The following is a 20,757-nucleotide window of genomic DNA, read 5'->3' on the forward strand; positions in this document are numbered from 1 at the left end:
ACCTGAAAGGGGGTTCCAAAGAGGATGGATCTAGACTGTTCTCAGTGGAACCAGAGGACAGAATAAGGAGTAATGATCTCAAGTTGCAGTGGGGGAGGGTTAGGTTGGATATTAGGAAAAACGTTTTCACTAGGAGGGTGGCGAAGCACTGGAATGGGTTACCTAGGGAGCTGGTAGAATCTCCATCCTTAGAGGTTTTAAGACCCAGCTTGACAAAGCCCTGGCTGGGATGATTTAGTGGGGATTGGTCCTGATTTGAACAGGGGGTGGGACTAGATGACCTCCTGAGGTCCCTTCCAACCCTGATAAGCTATGATTCTATGATTCTAAGGATGCATCTACTACATGTTAGCAGCTTCTGCCTATGCCGCTCGCATGTGTGCCGCTTTGATCCTTGCCCGAGTAATTGAAGAATCGGGCGGAAAAGTGTCACTCAATGGGGGAAGGAAGAAAGCAGCTCTGCCAAGGACCTTCCGGCACAGGATTGTGGAGTACCTGCAGGAAAGTATCCTAGAAATTTCCCTGGAGGAATCCTGTGAAATCTCAGTGTGCATCGACAGCCTGCCCCCCGCACTGCCTAGGTGCACAGGGAAATGCCCAGCACACAGAAGCCCAGCCAGCCTTGTACATTTCTCTGCCCTCAACCAACCTCCACACTTCACAAAGGAAAACCACTTACCAGGGGTCTATTTTCCTGCTTCTGGCTCACCTGATTGTAACTGCCGAGACTGGCTGGACACCTCCAGAGTCGAGAACAGCTCCTGACAGCACACAGCTCTGGGCAACCCCGGCATGGCCTCCACATCTTCTAATGCCTCCACCTCTTCACCAATGACTTTCTCCTGTGGGTTAAGTCCAGTTTGCATCATCTGCAGACCTACCAAAATATCCACAGGGCTCATGGATATGGAGGTGATGTCACAGACGAGGATAGTGTCCAACTCCTTATAAAAATGGCAGGTCTGGGGAGCAGCACCGAACTGACCATTTCCCTCCCTTGCCGACAGGTTCATGGCACTTCTGATAGATGGTACTTCTGGTATGTGGCACTCAGCTCCTTCACCTTTCCTGTGCACTGCAGTGTGTCCTAATCATAGCTCTTTTCCCACACGCTGCACGAAATCTGCCCTTAGATGTCGAAATTCCTACAGCTGGAGCACAGCTGGGACTGCACAGCCTCCTCTCCCCAAATACTGAGCAGATCCAGCACCTCCGCAGTGGTCTAAGGCGGAGAGCGTTTGCTGCATGGAGCCACAATGGTCACCTGAGAAGACGCAGTGTGAGCTCTCCACACCAAACAGGAAGGGGAATTTCAAAATCCCCAGGCCTTTAAACAGGGAGGGGTAGAAGGTGTTTACCTCGGTGAAGGGCAGAGGATTTGAAACTGCTGACAACAGCGGTCAGGATGGGCATTTTGGTATGCTTTTGGGGGAGGGGCGTGCCACGTCGTCAACAAAACTTTTGCGTAAAATATCTTACAACTCTTGTCAAGATTGTTTTATTATGTCATTGAAACTGAGGAGTTCCATCGTCAATAGTGGCCTTGCAGTGTGGACACCTCCGCTGTTTCTTTCGTGTTTCCTGCTGGTGTCTATTAAGGTTTCCCACACCAAGATCTGCAGGAATTATTCAGGCAGAGAGCACCATAAAATGTGGAACTCTCATTAGTAGGGTCAGTTGTTCATAACTCATTTATCTGAATAATGAAATTTTCATTTTTCAGTGTGTAAAGAGCGACCAATCTGCTCCCCCCATGAGAACAGCCTCCACTAGTGCCTGTAGTGTCTTGAATATTGACTCTCCATCCAGACATTTGTACTGCAGCCATCATTAAAGCCTGGGCACTTACAGGAAGCCAGTGGAACGTACAGTACATGCAGGAGACACCGTTCAGCCTCAGAGTTGGACACCTCCCCCCTACTCCATTTCAGATTCCAACACAACTGACTTCACCAACCCCTCCACCTTCATCCTGCTGGGCATACCTGGGCTGGAGGCAGCCCACATCTGGATCTCCATCTCCTTCAGCACCATGTACGCCATAGCCATCTTGGGGAACTTCACTATCCTGTTCATTGTGAAGAGGGAGCCGAACCTCCATGTGCCCATGTACTATTTTCTCTGCATGCTGGCCATCGGTGACCTCGTCCTGTGTACGTCCACCCTGCCCAAATGCTGAGCACCTTCTGGTTCAATTCCAGGGAGATGAATTTCAGTGCCTGCGTCACCCAGCTGTTCTTCGTTCACTGCTTCTTAGGAATGAAGTCTGGGACATTTGTGTCCATGGCTTTGGATCGCTACGTGGCCATCTGCGATCCCCTGAGACATTCCACCATACTGACAAACCCCGTCGTGGCCAAGATTGGCCTGGCCGTGGGGCTGCGCGGTGGAATGGTCGCACTGCCCTATCCCTTCCTGGTGAGGCAGTGGCCATATTGCACAACCAACATCATCCCCCAGCCGTTCTGCACACATACAGCCGTAGTCAAGCTGGCCTGCGCTGACACCCGCGTCAATAGTTACTATGGCCTCTTTGTGCTTTTCTGTGTGTTGGGTCTGGATGGGATTTTTATTGCCATCTCCTATATCCAGATCCTCAGGGCCATCTTCAGCCTCCCACAAAGGACGCCCGGCTCAAGACTTTTGGGACCTGTGGCTCCCACCTCTATGTCATTTTAGCCTCTTACATCCCAGGGCTCTTCATCTCCCTCATGTACTGGTCTGGCCAGAATGTGCCTGGGCATAGCCACGTTCTCATTGCCAACGTGTACAGCTTTATGCCCTCATGCTAAACCCCATCATCTACAGGGTGAGGACCAAACAGATCTGGGACAGGCTGCTCCGGCTCTTTACTGATAAAGTGGCCTAAAGTTTTCTCCTGGTGCTCTGGCTCTGAGATTGAGTTTCCGTTCAGAGCTGGCTTGTGACATAGTGCTGGGCCCTCTTCCCTGAAACACTGACTGCACTGTCAAAGGGACATGAAATCCTTTTCTGGCCTCACTGTGCTGTGTCTGCCTGACAAAAGGAGGAATCACTCTGGGTACAGCCCTTTAACTCATAGGGTTGCCACCTTTCTAATTGCTGGTAACTGGACACCTGAGGCCCTGTGCCCTGCCCCGCCTATTCCCTAAGGCCTTGCTGCCTGCCCCCGTCCCACACATTTCCACAAGGCCCATCCCACTCTCCCACCTATGCCTGCAAGGCCCCACACCCTTATCCACCTCTTCCTCCAGGCCCCGCAACTCTTCTGCCTCTTCCCCCAAAGCGCCACCCCTGTTGCTGGCTCCTCACCTTCCCAGCCCCAGTCACTCTCTGGATTATCTCATAGACTCATAGACTCATAGACTTTAAGGTCAGAAGGGACCAATATGGTCATCTAGTCTGACCTCCCGCATGACGCAGGCCACAAAAGCTGACCCACCCACAACAGAATCTTCCAGCCTGCGACCCCTGCCCTATGCTGCGGAGGAAGGCGAAAAACCTCCAGGGCCTCTGCCAATCTACCCTGGAGGAAAATTCCTTCCCGACCCCAAATATGGCGATCAGCAGAACCCCGAGCATACAGGCAAGATTCTACAGCCGGACCCTCATTTTACCCGCGATGGCACGTTAATGCCTAATTGACTAAAATCACGTTATCCCTTCAAACCATTCCCTCCATAAACTTATCAAGCCTAATCTTGAAGCCAGAAAGGTCTTTCGCCCCCACCGTTTCCCTCGGAAGGCTGTTCCAAAATTTCACCCCTCTGACGGTTAGAAACCTTCTTCTAATTTCAAGCCTAAACTTCCCCACGGCCAGTTTATATCCATTCGTTCTCGTGTCCACATTACTACTGAGCTGAAATAATTCCTCTCCCTCCTTGGTATTAGTCCCTTTGATATATTTAAAGAGAGCAATCATATCCCCCCTCAGCCTTCTTTTGGTTAGGCTAAACAAACCGAGCTCCTCGAGTCTCCTTTCATAGGAAAGGTTTTCCATTCCTCGGATCATCCAAGTGGCCCTTCTCTGTACCCGTTCCAGTTTGAGTTCATCCTTTTTAAACATAGGAGACCAGAACTGCACACAGTCTCCACCTCCCTCCACCCTCCCCCCCGCAGCTGGGCTCCCTCTGCTCTGGGGTTGGGACAGGAGCTGCTGCAGCCTGACAAGGAGCCTGTAGTGAGTACAGTGAGGACACAGTGCTCGGGGCCCACAGTCCAATGAGGAGTGGAGAGGGAAGCTAGGAAACTGTATAAGAGCAGTGGATGGTTGGTAGCAGGGTTGTAAGGCAGGTGCATCATACAACTTGTGGGCCCTAAAGGTCAGCTACAAAGTATTGACAGAAGAGACCATTATGTGGCTTATTTCCTTAGCTTTCAGTTCCCTTTTGCTCCTCCTGGCTGGGGGCCTGTAGCTGGCAGTGTCCCTGCCATGGGTATGGGCTGGGAACCCTTTGCCCTAAGCCAGGTCTTGGGAACAGGGTAAGAGAGCACAACAGGTAAGTGAGGTGATAGGATAAGCCCCCGTGTTAACTGGGAAGTTGGGATGCTGGGAAGATGCCAGGGAGGTTTTTGTAGCTCACAGTGAAGAATCTAAATGGCAGATCATCTATTATCTGGCTATGAAGCTGAACACTGAAGGTGAGTCTTACATATGCTCTGCATGACAATTTTGATCACTACACCTAGAAGCTGTTTAGCTAAGCTGCTAGGCAGCGTCATCATAGAATCGTAGATTCACAGATTAGGGTTGGAAGAGACCTCAGAGATCATCTAGTTCAACCCGCTGCTCAAACCGGGACCAACCTGAACTAAATCATCCCAACCAGCGCTTTGTCAAGCGGGGCCTTAAAAAACTCTAAGGATGGTGATTCCACTACCTCCCTAGGTAATCCATTCCAGTGCTTCACAACCCTCCTAGTGAAATAGTGTTTCCTAATAGCCAACCTAGACCTCCCCCACTGCAACTGGAGACCATTGCTCCTTGTTCTGTCATCTGCCACCACTGAGAACAGCCGAGCTACATCCTATTTGGAACCCCCCTTCAGGTAGTTGAAGGCTGCTATTGAATCCACCTTCACTCTTCTCTTCTGCAGACTAAATCAACCCAGTTTCCTCAGCCTCTCGTCATAAGTCGTGTGCCCCAGCCCCTGAATCATTTTCATTGCCCTCCGCTCTACTATCTCCAATTTGTCCACGTCCTTTCGTAGTGGGGGGCCCAAACTGAATGCAGTACTCCAGAGGTGGTCTTACTGGGGCCGAATACCGGGGATAATCAGTTCCATCATGTGCTGGTAATACTCCAACTAATGCAGCCCAATATGCCGTTAGCCTTCTTGGCAACAAGGGCACACTGCTGACTCATATCTAGCTTCACATCCACTATAATCCCAAGGTCCTTTCTGCAGAACAGCTGCTTAGCCAGTCGGTCCTCAGGCTGTAGCAGTGCATGGGATTCTTCCTTCCTAAGTGCAGGACTCTGACTTCTCCTTGTTGAACCTCATCAGATTCACTTTACAGCAGTAAAGTGATTGACCCACGGCCACACAGGGAGTCAGTGCAAGAGCTGACAATAGAAACCAGGAGTCCTGGCCCTCCCGCACCATTGCCGTGTCCATGAACTGGTATTGCTCCTGTGGGTTGTTTTAGATGCAGTGAGGCTATTTGTGTGTTGTGATCAGTGGAGTTGATGTCCTTCTTAAACAGGAGAAATTTATTAAAGAAACAGCTAAAAACTAAAGCCACAAAACCAGGTTTCCACACAATTCAGTCTTGCTTGTTTACCAGGGACCACATGCTGCTTGGAACTCTGCACAGTGCATAGAACCCAACGATGTTCTGTGAGCAATCAAATCAGTGCAACGTGTGCCTGTACAGCCCCAATTAGGGACTTTCAGTAGCAGCACACTAGAAATAATGATTAATAATCTCCATTTAATACATGGAGAGGCTGTGGTTTGTGAGGAAGTGGTTTTCGCAAGGTCACCCAGTGAATGCATGACTGAGCTAGGACTCTTCACTCCCAGCTCACTGGTCTCTGGTGATGTTTTATCTCTAGTTAAATGTCTTGGATTCAATCCTCAGCTGCTGTAAGTTGTGCAGCCCATTGAAATCAGGGGAGATCCTTTCACTAGAGAAACCAATGGAGAGAGAGCACCAGGCCTCTGTTCTGCTGCGTGGACCATACGAGCCACGTCTGAGAGAGACTAAGCAAGAGATTGGCAGCTAGGGACTCCTGGGCAATGTTCCTGGCTCAAGACAATTCCCTTCCTGCTGCTTCAGTTTCCCCATCTGTAAAAGTGGAATACCTCCTGGGAATAGTGAGAAATAGTATTTGAAGCACCTATCAACAGTGAACTCTGTGTCCATGTGTTACCGTGCTTCAGTGGGACACAGCTGAGGATGCCAAATTGATGACAAACTGCTGAGAAATAGGGCAGACTCACCCCAGACTGGTGGTTATTCTATCATTAGATTATACCAAGCCAACAACAAATGTAAATTTCTGTCTGACTTTTAGAGCTGACTATAAGTTCAGCTGTCATTTGAAAAGCTGTCTGCGGGGGTGGAGTGGAGGGGAAAGCATGACGTCCCTGACATCTGAAAGGAATGTATGACTGGAGTTTGGGGAGGTGTGACAGGGTGTACCAGCCCCGCACTGGTGCAGCATGAGTTGTCTCTTCTCTCCTGCCCAGGGAGGCCATGCCGCCTCAGCTCTGTACCATGGATTTATAGAGAGGCAACATGATATTTTCTATCGTATTATCTGGATGGTGAAGAAGTTTGGCAGCATGTGACCTCCAGAAGGAGAAAGAGGAGTGTCCATGTACCAGCAATGGAGATACAGTTGAGCAATTGTTTCCATGTTCTCTCTACAGGTACTAATGCGGAGAGTGGACTAGATGACACATCTGAAGGAAGGGAGCAGAAGGAGACTCCATCGATTGGAAGGCAAAAGATGCACTGTCCTAGGGATGCGGGTTCCACAACCACCACTCCCAAGAGGAGGAGGAGGGTGGTGGTGGTCGGGGACTCCCTCCTCAGGGGGACTGAGTCATCTATCTGCTGCCCCGACCGGGAAAACCGAGAGGTCTGCTGCTTGCCAGGAGCTAGGATACACGATGTGATGGAGAGACTGCCGAGACTCATCAAGCCCTCAGATCGCTACCCCTCCCTGCTTCTCCATGTGGGAACCAATGATACTGCCAAGAATGACCTTGAGCGGATCACTGCAGACTACGTGGCTCTGGGAAGAAGGATAAAGGAGTTTGAGGCGCAAGTGGTGTTCTCGTCCATCCTCCCTGTGCAAGGAAAAGGCCTGGGTAGAGACCGTCGAATCGTGGAAGTCAACGAATGGCTACGCATGTGGTGTTGGAGAGAAGGCTTTGGGATGGTGTTCCAAGAAGGAGGAGTGCTAGGCAGAGACGGGCTCCACCTAAGGAAGAGAGGGAAGAGCATCTTCGCCAGCAGGCTGGCTAAGCTAGTGAGGAGGGCTTTAAACTAGGTTCACCGGGGGAAGGAGACCAAAGCCCTGAGAAAAGTGGGGAAATGGGATCCTGGGAGGAAGCAAGAGCAGGAGAACGCAAGACGGGAGGACTCCTGGCTCATACTGAGAAAGCAGGACAATCCTTGAGTTATCTTAAGTGCCTATACACAAATGCAAGAAGCCTGGGAAACAAGCAGGGAGAACTGGAAGTCCTGACACAGTCAGGGAACTATGATGCCATTGGAATAACAGAGACTTGGTGGGATAACTCACATGACTGGAGTACTGTCATGGATGGATATAAACTGTTCAGGAAGGACAGGCAGGGCAGAAAAGGTGGGGGAGTTGCATTGTATGTAAGAGAGGAGTATGACTGCTCAGAGCTCCGGTATGAAACTGCAGAAAAACCTGAGAGTCTCTGGATAAAGTTGAGAACTGTGAGCAACAAGGGTGATATCGTGGTCGGAGTCTGCTATAGACCACCAGACCAGGGGGATGAGGTGGACGAGGCTTTCTTCCTGCAACTAACAGAAGTTGCTAGATCGCAGGCCCTGGTTGTCATGGGGGACTTTAATCACCCTGATATCTGCTGGGAGAGCAATACAGCGGTGCACAGACAATCCAGGAAGTTTTTGGAAAGTGTAGGGGACAATTTCCTGGTGCAAGTGCTGGAGGAACCAACTAGGGGCAGAGCTTTTCTTGACCTGCTGCTCACAAACAGGGAAGAATTAGTAGGGGAAGCAAAAGTGGATGGGAACCTGGGAGGCAGTGACCATGAGATGGTCGAGTTCAGGATCCTGACACAAGGAAGAAAGGAGAGCAGCAGAATACGGACCCTGAACTTCAGAAAAGCAGACTTTGATTCCCTCAGGGAACTGATGGGCAGGATCCCCTGGGAGAATAACATGAAGGACAAAGGGGTCCAGGAGAGCTGGCTGTATTTTAAAGAATCCTTATTGTGGTTGCAGGAACAAACCATCCCAATGTGTAGAAAGAACAGTAAATATGGCAGGCGACCAGCTTGGCTTAACAGTGAAATCCTTGCTGACCTTAAACGCAAAAAAGAAGCTTACAAGAAGTGGAAGATTGAACAAATGACCAGGGAGGAGTATAAAAATATCGCTCAGGCATGCAAGAGTGAAATCAGGAAGGCCAAATCACACTTGGAGTTGCAGCTAGCAAGAGAGGTTAAGAGTAACAAGAAGGGTTTCTTCAGGTATGTTAGCAACAAGAAGAAAGTCAAGGAAAGTGTGGGCCCCTTACTGAATGAGGGAGGCAACCTAGTGACCGAGGATGTGGAAAAAGCTAATGTACTCAATGCTTTTTTTGCCTCTGTCTTCACAAACAAGGTCAGCTCCCAGACTGCTGCACTGGGCAGCACAGTATGGGGAGGAGGTGACCAGCCCTCCATGGAGAAAGAAGTGGTTCGGGACTATTTAGAAAAACTGGATGAGCACAAATCCATGTGGCCGGATGCGCTGCATCCGAGGGTGCTAAAGGAGTTGGGGGATGTGACTGGGGAGCCATTGGCCATCATCCTTGAAAACTCATGTCGATCGGGGGAGGTCCCGGATGACTGGAAAAAGGCTAATGTAGTGCCCATCTTTAAAAAGGGAAGAAGGAGGATCCGGGGAACTACAGGCCAGTCAGCCTCACCTCAGTCCCTGGAAAAATCATGGAGCAGGTCCTCAAGGAATCAATTATGAAACACTTAGAGGAGAGGAAAGTGATCAGGAACAGTCAGCATGGATTCACCAAGGGGAAGTCGTGCCTGACTAACCTAATTGCCTTCTATGATGAGATAACTGGCTCTGTGGATGAGGGGAAAGCAGTGGATGTGTTATTCCTTGACTTTAGCAAAGCTTTTGATACGGTCTCCCACAGTGTTCTTGCCACTAAGTTAAAGAAGTATGGGCTGGATGAATGGACTGTAAGGTGGATAGAAAGCTGGCTAGATCGTCGGGCTCAACGGGTAGTGATCAATGGCTCCATGTCTAGTTGGCAGCCGGTTTCAAGCGGAGTGCCCCAAGGGTCGGTCCAGGGGCCAGTTTTGTTTAATATCTTTATTAATGATCTGGAGGATGGTGTGGACTGCACTCTCAGCAAGTTTGCAGATGACACTAAACTGGGAGGCTTGGTAGATACGCTGGAGGGTAGGGATCAGATACAGAGGGACCTAGACAAATTAGAGGATTGGGCCAAAAAAACCTGATGAGGTTCAACAAGGACAAGTGCAGAGTCCTGCACTTAGGACGGAAGAATCCTATGCACTGCTATGGACTAGGGACCGAATGGCTTGGTAGCAGTTCTGCAGAAAAGGACCTAGGGGTCACAGTGGACGAGAAGCTGGATATGAGTCAATAGTGTGCTCTTATAGCCAAGAAGGCTAACTGCATTTTGGGCTGTATAAGTAGCGGCATTGCCAGCAGATTGAGGAACATGATCATTCCCCTTTATTCAACATTGGTAAGGCCTCATCTGGAGTACTGTGTCCAGTTTTGTGCCCCACACTACAAGAAGGATGTGGAAATATTGGAAAGAGTTCAGCGGAGGGCAACAAAAATGATTAGGGGTCTGGAGCACATGACTTATGAGGAGAGGCTGAGGGAACTGGGATTGTTTAGTCTCCAGAAGAGAAGAATGAGGGGGGATTTGATAGTTGCTTTCAACTACCTGAGGGGGGGTTCCAAAGAGGATGGAACTCGGCTGTTCTCAATGGTGGCAGATGACAGAACAAGGAGCAATGGTCTCAAGTTGCAGTGGGGGAGGTCTAGGTTGGATATTAGGAAACACTATTTCACTAGGAGGGTGGGGAAGCACTGGAATGGGTTACCTAGGGAGGTGGTGGAATCTCCTTCCTTGGAGGTTTTTAAGGCCCGGCTTGACAAAGCCCTGGCTGGGATGATTTAGTTGGGAATTGGTCCTACTTTGAGCAGGGGGTTGGACTAGATGACCTCCTGAGGTCCCTTCCAACCCTGATATTCTATGATTCTATGATCTGTCCCTTTCCTAATAATTCCCAACATTCTGTTTGCTTGTTTTGTCTGTCACTGCACACTGAGCAGATGATTTCAGAGAACTATCCACAATGACTCCAAAATCTCTTTCTTGAGTGGTAACAGTTAATTTAGACCCCATCATTTTATATATGTAGTTGGAATTATATTCTGCCATGTGCATTACTTTCAATTCATCAGCATTCAATTTCATATCCAATTGTGTTGTCCAGTCACCCAGTTCTGTGAAATCCCTTTGTAACTCGTTGCAGTCTCCTTTGTACTTAATTATCTTGAATAGTTTTGTATCATCTGCATGTTTTGCCACCACTAGTAGTCTTTACCCCTTTTACTAGATCAAGGTTCTCTCATGGACTGGTAACTGGCTAAAAGATAGGAAGCAAAGGGTAGGAATAAATGGTCAGTTTTCAGAATGGAGAGAGGTAAATTGTGGTCTCCCCCAGGAGTCTGTACTCAGACCAGTCCTATTCATAAATGATCTGGGAAAAGGTGTAAGGGTGAGGTGGCAAAATTTGCAGATAATAAACTACTCAAGATAGTTAAGTCCCGGGCAGACTGCAAAGAGCTACAAAAAGATCTTTCAAAACTGGGTGACTGGGCAACAAAATGGCAAATCCCAACTATACAGCTAAAAGGATATGGTCTAAATTAGCTGTTACCACTCAAGAAAGAGATCTTGGAGTCATTGTGGACAGTTATCTGAAAACATTCACTCATTCGGCAGCGGCAGTCAAAAAAGCGAACAGAATGTTGGGAATCATTAAGAAAGGGATAGATAATAAGACAGAAAATATCATATTGCCTCTATATAAATCCATGGTACGCCCACATCTTGAATACTGTGTGCAGATGTGGTTGCCCCATCTCAAAAAAGTTATATTGGAATTGGAAAAGGTCCAGAAAAGGTCAAGAAAAAAATATTAGGCCATGCAACGGGTGCTGTATGAGGAGACATTAATAAGACTGGGACTTTTCAGCTTGGAAAAGAGATGACTAAGGGGGGATATGATAGAGGTCTATAAAATCATGACTGGTGTGGAGAAAGTAAATAAAGAAGTGTTATTTACTCCTTTTTCATACCACAAGAACTAGGGGTCACCAAATGAAATTAATAGGCAGCATGTTTAAACAAACAAAAGAAAATATTTCTTCACACAATGCACAGTCAACCTGTGGAACTCTTTGCCAGAGGATGTTGTGAAGGCCAAGACAAAGAGTTCAAAAAAGAACTAGATAAATTCATGGACAATAGGCCCATCAATGGCTATTAGCCAGGGTGAGCACGGATGGTGTCCCTAACCTCTGTTTTCCAGAAGCTAGGAATGAGTGACAAGGAATGGGTCACGTGATGATTACCTGTTCTGTGCATTCCCTCTGGGGTACCTGCCATTGACCACTGTCAGAAGACAGGATACTGGGCTGGATGGACCTTTGGTCTGACCCAGTCTGGCCATTTATATATTTTTATGTTCTTTATATATATTGTGAACATCAATGGTCCAAGGACTGATGCCTGGGGGACACCGTTCTTTACCTCTCTCCATGTGGAAAATTGACCCTTTATTCGTACACTTCGTTTCCTATCTTTTAATGGAGGTGCCTGTCAATGCTTTCAGGATCATCTAATGATCCTTAATTTAATTTAAGGACAAGCCTTTTGTAATCTGAATCCCTCTTCTTCTGTTTATAAACAAACTCCCTGCTCGAAAGGATGAAGCTGGGAGCAGCACAGAACTCAACACATTCCACACTCAAGCTATGTTGCAGCTATGAGCCCCCTCTGGGGGTGGGGCGTGCGCTGTGAGGAGACTTCTGGTAGGAAAATTGGGGGGGTCTAGAACCCCTGCCAGCTCCCCTAAAAGGAACTCTTGCCCAGCTGGGTGCTTTCCGCTCCCAGGCTGGGCTGGGAGATGGTGCAGCCTGAAAAGGAGCCTGCACGCAGTTAGGAGGCAGCCCCAGCTGACCAGGGGCTGGCTTGGGTTAATGACCCGATGCCTCCCCCCGTCCTGCAGTAACTGGACACTGCCAGGTTTCATTTCCGACGTTCTGGTTTAAAACTAGGTACCTGGCAACCCTAAATGGCACCCAGACACAGAAGCCAAAAAACAGATTGTATGGGCAAAATCGTGATGATGTGTGCCTTTATTTCTTAGATAGCCAATTTTGTAGAGAGCCATGTTCAACAAGGACAAGTACAGCTGGGTGTGTCCCTGTCTGTCAAAAGCTGCATACGTGCAAGACCTGGAGAGGATTGCAGCTTGTCACAGCCTCACAGTGTCAGTGGGGGCTCATACTGGTATGCCAGAGGGCTAGGCAGTACCCCAATTCCAGGTTGCACCCCACAGAAGTCCATCACACCCACCCAATGAACAGGCCCTGCTAGATTGTGAGTCCATTTCCCGTTTGTAGTGCACACAGTTACTGACAGAGAGACCGTTGCTATAGCCGGGAAATCAGGACTCCTGGGTTCTGTCTGTTATTCTCTGTGTGACTTTGGCCAACTCATATCTCCCTGCACCTCAGCTTACCAATGGGTATAATGGGGATATGTATATGTTCATAGTGACTCTCCTTTGCTAGGTGTTTTGAAGATCCTTCAATGAAAGTTTCTACGCTGAATGATGAGAATTACTGATGAGAATTACTGATCTCTGATCCCTTAGCCACAGCCCCATGTGCCAACAGAAAGTGTTCATGTCTCCCATCAGTCATCTTTTTCCAGATCTGTCTGTCTACTATTTACCTATCTAGCCTGGGCATTTACACAGTATCAGACCCTATGGGACCTAGGCATTATCCCTAGTTTTCTTAGTAATCAACTATAATTTTTAAATATATACAATTACAGAGAACAGGTAATTCCTCTCTGACTCAGTGAAGAGCCCAAGGGGTCTCAACTCCCTCTGGGAAGGTCCCTTAATTATTGTTTACTGCTAACGCTGGATAACAAACACAGAAGTGCGGCCATAGAGAGAAATTCATTGGCTAGAGTGTCTCTAGTCTCCAGCCTGTTTGCATCCAGATGCCGCTTCTCCCCAGAGGCTGAGCGAACCCCACTGGGATTGCATACAGCTATATTTAAACGGTGCACACCCCTGTTTTGGCTATTGGCGTGGGATGCTGCTGCAGATGCTGGGGTCAGAGAGGTGCAGGACACAGCCACTGGAGGGTGATTCCCAGGGAAGACACTTCCATCTCAGAAATCACAGGTACCCATCTCTTTCTGTTCGACATGTGCAGTGCAAGGTGCGCATGATGGGACAGAGAATAGGTCTGCAGTCATTTCCACTCTGCACGGCCATTAAACATCCCACAGCCCTTTCCACAGCGGATGAGTTTGCTCCAGTATTGGGGGCCAAAATGTTGCTAGGGCTCCTCACTAGAATAAATATAACAATTTTTCAACATGGGCAAGACATCATTTCTCCTGCTGCATTTGAGAAGTCGGCTGAATCATTATACCTTAAACTTACAAAATGCAATTCTGCTGGATGCAGACAACCAACATGGGAAATTTCAATCCAAACAGTTAATGTTTCGCAAATGTATAAGCATCTTAAATTGTGGTCTTCTCCTTGAAGTTGTCAGATAGCCTTAACTAACTGTGATGCCACCAGCACCATTTACAATGGCCAATCCATTTGTGAATCCCATTCAGCTAAGCTCTTTGCTCCAGTAAGAGCTGTGCTAAGGAGTTCCACAGGCCAAATATGGATTATATAAAGAATTTTCTTTTTTCAGTGTTACATGTTCAGACTATTAATGTAACTGAATGTTCCCTTCTCGTGTTTTATGAGATAGAGTAAATATAAATGCCTGATCTACTTTAGTTACTAATAGATTCATAATGTTCAAGGTCAGAAGGGACCATTAGATCATACAGTCTGACCTGTATAATGCTGACCGTTAAATTTCACAGTTACGCTGGTATTGAGCTCCATAACTTGTGTTTGACGAGGATCTGGTCTACATTAGGATTTTATATCATGGAATCATAGAACCACACTAGCACTGAGTGGTGGGATCACATCGTTATGCAGGTCTGGGATGAGGAGCAGTGGCTGCAGAACTTTAGGATGCGGAAAGCTATCTTTCTGGAAGTGTGTGCTGAGCTCATCCCATCCCTGCAGTGCAAGGACACACAAATGAGAGCTGCCCTCTTGGTGGAGAAGCACTTGGTGATCACAGAGTGGAAGCTGGCGACACCAGGCTGCTACAGGTCAGTTGCAAATCAATTTGGAGTCAGGAAATCAGCCACTGGGGCTGTGTTAAGGCAAGCGTGCAGGGCCATTAATCACATCCTGCTACAAAGGACTGACTCTTGGCAACGTGCATGAAATTGTGGATGGCTTTGCAGAAATGGGTTTCCCTAACTGCGAAGGGGTGAATGATGGCATGCATATTTCAAATTTGGCACCAGACCACCTTGTGATGGAGTACATCAATTGGAAGGGGTACTTCTCCATGGTGTTGCAAGTGCTCATAGATCACCAAAAGCGTTTCATTGACATCTATGTGGGGTGGTCTGGAAAAGTGCATGACGCACGAGTCTTCAGGAACACCGGCCTTTACTGAAAGCTGCCAGCGAGGAATTTCTTTCCAGACAAGAAAATCCTCACAGCAGATGTCGACATGCCTATAGTGATCCTGGGATACCCGGCATACCCTTTAATACCATGGCTCATGAAGCCGTACATGGGAAACCTGGATAGCAGTAAGGAGCATTTCAACAATAGGCTGAGTAGGTGCAGGATGACCGTGGAATGTGCATTTGGCAGATTAAAGGCACACTGGTGATGCCTTTATGGCAGATTAGACCTCAATGAGGATAATATTTTCATGGTCATAGCCAGACAGAACGCTTGGCTGCTGCTTTTGAGCAGCCACATACCAAGGCTATTAGAGGGGCACAACAGGGGGCAATTTGAATCAGGAGGCTTGGAGGCAATACATTGAAGATGAGAACCAGTAATGTTTGTTGCTATTCTTGGGATTGCAATGCGTAATGAAGTCCAGTTTTCGTAGGGTAGGAACCATTTCTGATTGTTCAGGCCCAGGATGCAATGTAAGGAAATGATAAAAATGCTCCTTTGTTTGCTGCTGCCATATGCTGTCATAACTTCCATTTAAACAAATAAAGAGTGCTTATTAATGAAATAACTTTGCTTTTGTAGCCAAAAAAACCACAACGCTATGAGCTCACACACAGACACACACACATTCTTGGGGAGGTGGGGAACTAGAGGAGGGGTGAATTTTAGAGTTAAGCGTAAGTCCAGCTGTCGTTTGAAAAGCTGTTTGTGGGGGTGTAGTTTAGGGGAAAGCATGAAGTCCCAGTAATCAGAAATGAATGTGCGGGTGGAGTTCGGGGAGGGCAGGGGAAAGAGCTCTGAATGTGCTGAAGGGGCAGGCAGACGTGCATCTTCTCAGTGCGGAGGGTTACGAGGGACAGCAGTATGTTGGTTTGCTGCTCCAAAACTTGTATCAGCCTCTGTGTTGCATCCCTAGTTTATGCCTCATTTTCTCTTCTTTCCTGCTTGTCGCTTTCCCTCCACAGCCTGCGTTCCCTCGTGTCTATATCAGAGTACTGCAGCACCTCCCAGAACATATCTTCCTTGCTGCCTCTGGGGAGCTTTCTTATCCAGCGGAGATGCTCAGCTTGAGCGGAGGGGTGTCTCCTTTCAAGGACATATCTGGTGAACCACATGTAACAATAAACAGAAGCATTATTGTTAAGTACACGTACAGCATTGAAACGCTACATTAAAATACACCGCTGGTAACACACCAGTCACTTTCTGGCTGACCCTTGATAAGCACACATACCGGAAAAACTGCAAGCATGGTGAGAGTACCCAGCACCGGGGGACATTGTGCGTGGGAGAAAAGCAATGTGAGAGGAGTCGCGAAGCACTTCTCATGGGACAACACTATAAAGTTTCCCACCCATTCCCACAGGAGGGGTCATTGTGGCAGATATCTCTCTCCTGAGGGGAAGCAATGAAGCAAGGTTTCATCTAGTACATGCTTATAGCTTCCATCCTGGTCCCTATGCTGCTCACCTGTTCTTGCCCAAGTAATTGCAGAATGGGGCGGGAAAGTGTCACTCAATTCCGGAAGGAAGAAAGCAGTTCTGCCAAGGAACGTCCAGCACAGGATTGTGGAGTACCTGTAGGAAAGTTTCCAAGAAATTTCCCTGGAGGAATCCTGTGAAATCTCTGTGTACATCAAGAGCCTGCCCCCCGCACTGCCTAGCTGCATGGGGAAATGCCCAGCACACAGAAACACAGCCAGCCTTGTATATTTTTCTGCCCTCAACCAACCTCCACACTTCACAAAGCAAAACCACTTACCAGGGGTCTATTTTCCTGCTTCTGGATTGTAACTGCTGAGACTGGCTGGACACCTCTAGAGTCGAGAACAGCTTCTGACTGGGCACAGCTTTGGGCAACCCCGGCATGGCCTCCACATCTTCTAATGCCTCCACCTCTTCACCAATGACTTTCTCCTGTGGGTATTGTCCAGTTTGCATCATCTGCAAACCTACCAAAATATCCACGGGGCTCATGGCCATGGAGGTGATGTCACAGACGAGGATAGCGTCCAACTCCTTATAAAAATGGCAGGTCTGGGGAGCAGCACCGAACTGACTATTTGCCTCCCTTGCCGTCACGTTCATGGAACTTCGGATAGATGGTACTTCTGGTATGTGGCACTCAGCTCCTTCACATTTCCTGTGCACTGCAGTGTGTCCTAATCATAGCTCTTTTCCCACACGCTGCACGAAATCTGCCCTTAGGTGTCGAAATTCCTTCAGCTGGAGCACAGCTGGGACTGCACAGCCTCCACTCCCCAAATACTGAACAGATCCAGCACCTCCGCAGTGGTCCAGAGGGAGACCGTTTGCTGTGTGGATCCACAATGGTCACCAGAGAAGAGGCAGTGTGAGCTCTCCATGCCAAACAGGAAGGGGAATTTCAAAATTTCCGGGCCTTTAAACAGGGAGGGGCAGAAGGTGTTTACCTTGGTGCAGGGCAGAGGAGTTGAAACTACTGACAACAGCGGTCTGGATGGGCATTGTGGGACGCTTTCAGGAGGCCAATTACAGCGATAAAATCAAAGCGCAAGTGCCTACACTGGCACGTCAGCGACAAAACTTTTGCGTAATAAACCTTACAAGTCTTGTCAAGGTGGTTTTATTATGTCACTGAAATTGAGGAGTTCTGTCATAGAAAGTGGATTTGCAGTGTGGACACCGCCACTGTCTCTTCACCAAAAGCTGCTTTTTCACACAAAAACTTGTCAGTGTAGAGAAGGCCTAAGGAACAGTGATGGATAACCAGTATCCACCATCGTGTTTCCTGCTGGTGTCTATTAAGGTTTCCCACACCAAGATGTGTAGGTATTATTGAGGCAGAGAACACCATAAAATGTGGAATTTTCATTAGTTGGGTCATGTGTTCATAAATATTTTATCTGAATAATGAAAATTTCATTTTTCAGTGTGTGAAGAGGAACCAATCTGCTACACCCATGAGAACAGCCTCCAGTAGTGCATGTAGTGTCTCATATTCACATTGTCTCTCCATCCAGGCATCTGTACTGCGACCATCACCCTAAAGCCTGGGCACGTACAGGAAGCCAGTGGAACGTACAGTTCATGCAAGAGACACCGTTCAGCCTCAGAGTTGGACACCTTCTCCCCAAGTGCATGTCAGATTCCAACAAAACCGACTTCACCAACCCCTCCACCTTCATCCTACTGGGTATTCCTGGGCTGGAGACAGCTCACATCTGGATCTCCATCCCCTTCTGCACCATGTACGTAATAGCCGTCTTGGGAAACATCGGCATCCTGTTCATCGTGAAGAGGGAGCCGAGCCTCCATGTGCCCATGTACTATTTCCTCTGCATGCTGGCCGTCACTGACCTCGTCCTGTGCATGTCCACCCTCCCCAAAACGCTGAGCATCTTCTGGTTCAATTCCAGGGAGATCAGTTTCAGTGCCTGCCTCACCCAGATGTACTTCGTTCATTGCGTCTCAGTGATAGAGTCTGGGGTCTTTGTGGCCATGGCTTTGGATCGCTACGTAGCCATCTGTGACCCCCTGAGACATTCCACCATCCTGACAAATCCCGTGGTGGTCAAGGTAATCCTGGCCGTAGTGCTGCGTGGCAGCATGATCGTACTGCCCTATCCCTTCCTGGCGAGGCAATGGCCATATTGCAGAACCAACATCATCCCCCAGTCGTACTGTGCGCATATAGCTGTGGTGAAGCTGGCCTGCGCCGACACCCGTGTCAATAGTTACTACGGCCTCTTTGTGCTTTTCGGTGTGTTGGGTCTGGATGCGATTTTTATTGCCATGACCTACATCCAGATCCTCAGGGTCATCTTCAGCCTCCCCACAAAGGACGCCCGGCTCAAGACTTTTGGGACCTGCAGCTCCCACCTCTGTGTTATTTTAGCCTTTTATATCCCAGGTCTCTTCTTCTCCCTCATGTACAGATTTGCCCAAAATGTGCCCCTGCATTTCCAAGTTCTCTTCCCCAACATGTACCTCTTTATTCCCCCCATGCTAAACCCCATTGTCTATGGGATGAGGACCAAACAGATCTGGGTCACACTGCTCCGGCTCTTTACTCATAAAGGGGCCTAAAGTTTTCTCCTGGTGCTCTGACTCTGAGATTGAGTTTCCGTTCAGAGCTGGCTTGTGACAGGCCTCTTCCCTGAAACACTGACTGCACTGTCAAAGGGACATGAAATCCTTTCCTGGCCTCACTGTGCTGTGTCTGCCTGACAAATGGAGGAATCAGTCTGGGTACAGCTCATTAACTCATAGAGTTGCCACCTTTCTAATTACTGGTAACTGGACACCTGAGGCCCTGTGCCCTGCTCCACCTATTCCCCACGGCCTTGCCCCCTGTCCTCTGTCCCATGCTTTTCAACAAGGCCCCTCCCACTCTCCCACCTATTCCTCCAAGGCTCCACTCTCTTATCCACCTCTTCCTCCAGGCCCCACAACTCTTCTGCCTCTTCCCCCAAAGCGCCACCCCTGTTGCTGGCTCCTCACCTCCCCAGCCCCAGAATTTTCTGGATTATTTCCATCTCCCTCCACCCCCCACCCCCCAGCTGGGCTCCCTCTGCTCTGGGGTTGGGACAGGAGCTGCTGCAGCCTGACAAGGAGCCTGTAGTGAGTACAGTGAGGACACAGTGCTGGGGCCGACAGACCAATGAGGAGCGGAGAGGGAAGCTAGGAAACCCTATAAGAGCAGTGGATGGTTGGTAGCAGGGTTGTAAGGCAGGTGTGCGAGATTGTGCATCATACAACTTGTGGGCCCTAAAGGTCAGCCACAAAGCCCTGAGGGAAGAGACCATTGTGTGACTTGTTTCCTTAGCTTTCAGTTCCCTTTTGTTCCTTTGGCTGGGGGCCTGTCGCTGGCAGTGTCCCTGCAATGGGTATGGGCTGGGAGTCCTTTTCCCTGAGCCAGGTCTTGGGGGCAGGGTAAGAGATCAGCTTTGAAGCTAGAGGGACAATAGCTGAGTGAGGTGACAGGATAAGTCCTTGTGTTAGCTGGGAAGGTGGGATGCTGGGCATAGGACAGGGAGGCTTTGGTAGCTCACAGCAAAGGAGATAAATGGTGCATCTTCTATTATCTGGCTATTTAAACACGTACATGGCACCTTATCTTGAACTGCAGGGCACCCTATTCTCAAGGTGAAACTGAACACTGAAGCTGAGTCTAACATACGCTCTGCATGACAATTTTGATGTCTACATCTAGAATCTCCTTAGCTAAGCAGCTAGGCGGCATCATTATACAATTGCAGAATCATAGAAAATTAGCAGTGGGAGAGACCTCGGGAGGTCATTGCGACGGTCGGTGCCCCCCATAAGGCTTTATAGAAATATGCTTATGTATGTGTATATATAACATAACTAGAATGTGTTTTATGCTACATATGCCATGTAACATATCTATGTAAAGGTTATGATCTACTGAATCTATTCATCCTATTTGTATGCATGTATCATTTTTGTATTCGAAGTTATGAATATTGGCTCTGTACTGGCTTGATTTCTAAATAACCTGAGTAGAGCATTTGATCAGTTCCTGGAGAAAGGAATTCGCAAAGTTAAGTGCCCAATCAAGAAGCACTTAAGGAACAATGCATCTTGGAATGTTCCAATCCACATAAGAAGTCTTCCTGGAGACATTCAAGATACCATGTGGGCAATGGCTTCTGCCTGTAAAAACTCAGAGTCATGCATGG

At 48.3% G+C, this 20,757-nt stretch overlaps 1 protein-coding gene across 1 annotated transcript; it reads left to right on the forward strand.

The window, feature by feature from the left end:
• Positions 1–18,142: 18,142 nt before the first annotated feature.
• LOC135876513 (olfactory receptor 52R1-like) lies at positions 18,143–19,141 on the forward strand. Its single transcript, XM_065401760.1, has one exon. The coding sequence runs from the start codon at positions 18,143–18,145 to the stop codon at positions 19,139–19,141; it is 999 nt and encodes a 332-aa protein (XP_065257832.1).
• Positions 19,142–20,757: the final 1,616 nt, after the last annotated feature.

This window comes from Emys orbicularis, chromosome 1 (assembly GCF_028017835.1).
Source record: "Emys orbicularis isolate rEmyOrb1 chromosome 1, rEmyOrb1.hap1, whole genome shotgun sequence".
Classification (NCBI taxonomy): Eukaryota; Metazoa; Chordata; order Testudines; family Emydidae; genus Emys; species Emys orbicularis.